The 6,000-nt window shown below is 32.7% G+C and overlaps 1 protein-coding gene across 1 annotated transcript in view; it reads left to right on the top strand.

The window, feature by feature from the left end:
* The window catches only part of LOC149179406 (universal stress protein A-like protein), a 104,513-nt gene extending 103,058 nt beyond the window's left edge, over positions 1 to 1,455 (top strand). The window contains exon 4 of the mRNA XM_089420650.1: positions 1,016 to 1,455. Within this exon, the coding sequence (XP_089276776.1) occupies positions 1,016 to 1,094 (79 nt within the window). The 3' untranslated portion in view covers positions 1,095 to 1,455. The remainder of the gene's footprint in view (positions 1 to 1,015) is intronic.
* Positions 1,456 to 6,000: the final 4,545 nt, after the last annotated feature.

Consider the following 6,000-nt stretch of genomic DNA (forward strand, 5'->3'; position numbering starts at 1 on the left):
CGTCCAATATAATGCAATAGTTTTCAAGAAACTGTATCTCATGGAAATTCAACTAAATAGAAATTGGATTAGATTTGTTTAGATTTGTTAATGAGTAGAATAAGACAGTAGGAAAAACGCATGCTTATTAGATCTTTACAATAACTACAAGTATACATGAAATGGATAGTAACTAGTTCATTGAAATGGATTGTAAAACCATTAATCACTCCTATTATGAGTAAACCCATTTTACAGAGTTGACTTGAATAATAGAAAAATCAAATGAAAAGTTGATTGTTTGTTTTGTGAGTAGATGATAAAAGCGTAAGGTGGGTATATATCCAGCAATCAAATTCTTTCACGCATCAGATATCTCTGCTGAAGTTTTCCTCTTTTGTTGTAGCATGTAGGAGAATGATATGGAAAACTTATGCATGACATGCTAGTTGGTCCTGTATTCCATTAAGAGTAGCTTTTTGTTGGGTTAAAATAGACACTTCTCTTTGGAATATGTATATTTGTTTCATAATATTGATTCATTTGACTTCAAAGTTTCAACCTTGTCCTTGAAAAATACTTGCACAAAATTAATGAACTTTGTTATTACTGTAGTTATAGTTTAACCCGGTCTGGTCATTACAGTTATGAGCCTTCTAAATGTCCCATCTATTTTGTAATATGCTGTTTTCTTGTTTGTTTCTGTTAGTTAGCTTTGGGTGTTTTTTTCAAAATTATTTTTATGTCAAAGTCAACCCAAAAAAATGTGAAAACCCTCTAAATGTCCTATCTATTTTTTAATACACTATCTTCTTGTCCTTTTATGTTATTTTTTTTAAATTAATAATGTTAAGGTCAACCGGAAAAAACTGTCAAAGCAAACATATGATACAATTACCTATATAACATGCTAAACACAAAATATGCTAATGTGCATTTTATAGTGATATCAAAATGGTAGTATGATAGCATTTTTGATGTATTGGTTTCAAGTGCTGAGCCCTGACTTCCTGGTTTATGGATTTTTATGTTGCAGGGCCTTTTTGGGAAGTGTGAGCAATTATTGTGTTCAGCATGCAAAATGCCCTGTTCTTGTCACCAAGAAGCCCTCCTAAAGTTGTAGAAGTTGTACAATAAATAATTATAATGCTACAGGTTAACCTGCAAAAGTTTTAGTAGGTTTTGAAGTTTCCATCTCAAGTGTATATAAAGTTTATTTTTTTAAGCTGGAGACCATGTGGTTAAAAATCTTGGATGAGAACAATGCAATATAACCAGATATGGCATCCTCCCATGTTATGTATTGACATGTAAAGGTTTTACTGGGGGTTTTAGAACTTCCGTCTCCTGAGTGTGTATAGAGTTTATTTTTTAGTTGGATGGGAGCAATGGATTTTAACCAGATATTGCACCCTACTACCAATAGTGAATATTGAGAACTTATTTTTAATAATTTAATTTTCTCAATTATTTTGAGAGTTGGTGGTAACTTATTTTTAATAATTTAATTTTCTCAATCATTTTGCAAGTTGGTGGTAATATATGTTATAAAAGCTTAAATTTAGATATTTTTTTCTCCTTAAAGTTCTTGAGAAGAAGTTAATGCTATTATCAGAAGTTGTTTACTGTCAGTTTTTTTGGTTGAAGGATGGAAATATGATGTGTGATCTTTTCTTTTTGTTTGAATATGGAAAAATATGATATTTCCATATATGTAAGCGAACAGTACCACCTTGTTTATATACATTTATACACAGTTTTTTCGAAAATGAAAACTGTTGAAAATCCATAGAAACATATCCCCAAAACACCAAAACAATAGACTAGAAATGACTGTCAGAAAAACTAAAAAAATACGAATGGGAATGAAATATATTTAGAGGTTAATTAGTTCCTTATATTTCTGAATGTTTGCCAGGTTGTTGTGGTGTGTAACTTTAGAAATTGGATAGATGTTTGATTTGTTTACTAATTCTAACGTTCTAATTCTTGATTTAGTTGTAACCGTCTAACTCAAATTTAACAAGAAGTAATTCCTAACGTTTAAGGTATTTTTATTTTAAATGTATATTATGATTGTCATTTATTCTGAAGTTTGAATTTCCATTGATGTGTTTTTATCGACGTATTGTTCAAATTCCAAGCCATAATTAAAAAAAATGCTTATTGTAAATAAAAAACAGTGAGGCCATTAAGTCTACGTTATTACAGTCAGGGTTACAAGGGCAGCAAAGAAGTTAGAATAAACTTTAGCAGAGATACTAAGCATTATCAATACACAAAAACAAGGGCTGGAATGAGGTTGGAAGGCACTTTACCAGAGATGCTCAGTATCATTAATACACAAAAAAGGGGATGCAATAAGGTTGGAGTGAGCTCATTTATACACCAAAAGTGGCTGCAATGAGGTTGGAATGCTCTTTGGAAAGGATGCTCAGCATCATTTACAAAACCAAAAAATTCCTTTCCTATCATTTATTTACACAGATAACTTAGATAACTTATCAAATGGAATATGTGAGAAAAGGAAGGATACCAACAACTATAAATAACTAGCAGCAGCAAATTATAGCCCATTTTCTTTGATACTACTTGTGATAACACATTTCCCAGGCCCCTATTCTAATGTCCAGGAGCCTTTGTGATCCCACTTTAGCTTTCGTTTTGTGATCCCACTTTCGCTTCATTGTCTTTTGCACGTGGGATATTAAATTTTACATAATACTCTCTTAACAAAAAGAAGCTCCAATTTATTAACATAAAATTTATATTAATATATATTTAGTATGAATTAAAATTTTTTAATGAAAAATTATACTTATTACAATTATTTAACATAAAAGTGAGTTAACTTTTTAAACATTGTGAGACTCCTTCTTTGCGTTGCTTTTTCTTAAAAATAATTGTTAAATTATACAACTTACAATTATTTAACGTAAACATTGCGAGACCCTCTCTCCTTACGTTGCTTTTCCCTAAAAGTAATTGTTATGTTGGATGTTGAAGTGTTTCACAGCCTTGTTGTATATCATTTTCTAATGGAAAATTCTTTCATTGAATTGGGTATCTTGATAGTACCTTTGTCAACTTCTCTCAAGTTGCCAAAAGGTGGTGTAAAATTAGAATGTCCATTATCTAGGATTATTTGGAATTTAACCATTTTGCCTTAGCACTTGTTAGCTTTGGGTTGATCCAAATGTGATTACACCATATGCTAGAGGTGCCTTCATGTGATGTGGGGTGCACGGTGAAAACCTAGCCCCTTTGTTGTATTTAAACCTTTTTGTTCATGACATTTGGAGAGCTTTATATAGGTGGTTGCTTGACATTGGAGCTGATACTAAAGTGCCAAACTCGATGATGAAGTGATTTTCTTATGTAAAATTGGTATCTTCTACATGGTATGCGTGTTGAGGAAGATGGTTTTCCTGCTTGGGTGTCAATTTTACCTTGGTAGAGAAGTGTTAGGCACTAAGATGAAGGCCACTTAGCCTAGGAATGCCTTATGAAAATGAGTGCTTGACACAAGCACTGCTTAAGGGCACTTTGCTTGGGATTGTATGTGGACTGACAATGTTGCAAAGGAGTGTTGGAGCATTAGATGCTTGTTTTGGAGAGTGAGGAGCTTTATGATGAGGAGCACTTGACACTTAAGTTGATGCTTGAAGAGTGCACCACTGGAGTCTTCCCTAAACTCATGTCCACCTTTGAGAGTGTTTCACTTGGAGACCTTATCCTAATGATTAGATTAGATTTTTTGTCAACCTAGTCCACTTTGTTCCAAAATTTTTTATGCCTTATGGTGTGACGTCACTTAAAGAAGTCAATATGACTAGTAGTAGGCGAGGAATAACAATCTACTAAAAGATTCCCCCTAAATTTACAATTGGGAGCAATATAAAGGCAAGTGTTATAAAAATTCAGATCACCTTGCCCATTGTCCTATTTTTGTGTCTTTTTAGGGTCTTATAACATTGCAACAACTTGGCTCCCACTTTTGGACAATCTTACTAATATCTCTTCTTTCCCTTTTAGTTCCATTGTAGATATAACTTTTATTTTTGATAAGTAGGAGTCTACAACCATATTGTTTAGCCACTCCTTATGTTGATTTTCTTTTTAGGTGAAAACATTGTAATTTGACTGCCCACTAAGGTTGCTCAAATTTTCACTTGAAAATAAATACTTCCAATTTGGTGGTCCATCCAAATAATGAAACATTGCCCTAGCAGCTATTACACTTTTCTAGAGCATGCATAAAAGCCAACATTTCCTTATCATAGATTAAAACATTTTATCCTTGTCAGTTAACGTCCCACTTTCAAAGGAAATTGACCACTAAATTTTCACGAGGACAAGACCTATGGATGTTGGATGCATCACATTCAACTGCAAAGGTATGTGAGAAATCTGGAAGTGGGAGCACATAGATGGAAGTTAATTACCTTCATTTTATCGAACAAAATTATTTGTTGCTTTTGTCCATTTGAATTAGTCCTCCTTTGTAAAATTAATGTGAGGTGCATGAAGCCTCCACTTCCCTTAATAAGTCCTTTGTAGAAGCCACAAAGCTCATTGAACCCTCTAAATCTTATCACATTCTTTGGAGTGAGCCAATCAACACTTGCTTTATCTTAGTTGCGCCAAAACTAATTTCATCCCTAATTTTGATGTGTGCTATCAAGCACACAAGTTCACTCTTATAAATTCACATTGTGATTCTTTTTTCAAAAAGAGACCCAAGTCTAGAAATTCTAAAACAATTTCCAATGATGCAAGTGATCCTCGACATTATTGTCATAAATGAGAATATTGTGAAAGGAGACCAAAATAAAGTTTCTTAAATATGATTTGAAGATTTGTTTCATCATACCTTGAAATTTGGTTTATGTATTGGTTAATTCAAAAGGCATCACATGCAACTTGTAATGAGCATGATAAGCTTTGAAGGTTGTTCTAGGTTGGTCACATTTCACCAACGTTACTTGAAGATGTCTTTGTAAACATTGTTAGGTCGTATAATTCTACTCAAAATTCATGTATACATGAAATGGAGAATGTATTTTAGTTGGTACTCTTATTTAAATATCCAAGGAGAGATGTAAATGGAATTTTATTAGGCACTATATAACCCATATCCTATAATTGTTGCACTATTGTCTCTCTCTTACTCTCAAATAACTTTGTCCCTCTAGGAGAAACAAAATTGAGTTTGGACGCAAGTTTCAATGCAATGATCTATTATTTTATGTTCTCAAGTGGCATTGGATGGGTTAGATTCTTCAAGCCATCTACATATACATCCAACAATTGTTGTACTTCCCTTTTTATTATTGGTTTATATGCCATTACCTTGGAATGAAATACTTTCATGGAATTACAATGTACAACAAACCATAGTTTACCCTTAGCAAGCTAACTTGTCATTTTCTTTATGGAAATCAACTTGTTTTCACTACCTTGCAACCCTTGACATGATAAATTATTTCCTTCAAATTTGATTATAAATCTCTTAGGGCCACAATGGCTCTTGCAAAAACTACACCACAAGTGACAAAACTTATCTCATAAACGTTCAGCTATAATTTTTTTGTTGAACCACCCCTTCACAATCCATCATAATGTCATTGGTCATTTCCATTTGGAAAATTGGCACCGTGTTGACAATAATATTGATACTAGTTTGGAATCTACAAAATTATGAGTGTTTCTAGAAGCTATAATTGCAACCATAACCACCCATTAATTGTAATGTACCTAGGGAGGATAATATGATATGTCTAGGGGGACAAGGATTGTAATGTGGCCATAATAAGGGAATAGACCCACTATGTAATTAAAAGAAAAAAATATAATAATAAAGGATAATTAACATGAGGCCCCTAGGAATATTCATGTGAAAGTATAAATACATAGAGTATCATTGTATTGGATATGTGTTGGATTGTATTGCATTGAAGCAAGCATTACTTGTGGAGTGATTCCTTCCATAATGAGTATTTTTTGGTGTTATCTTACTTT

The sequence above is a fragment of the Pinus tabuliformis genome, chromosome 4_1 (genome assembly GCF_031772625.1).
Source record: "Pinus tabuliformis cultivar Carrire ecotype Pingquan chromosome 4_1, CPIR1, whole genome shotgun sequence".
In the NCBI taxonomy this organism is placed as follows: Eukaryota; Viridiplantae; Streptophyta; class Pinopsida; order Pinales; family Pinaceae; genus Pinus; species Pinus tabuliformis.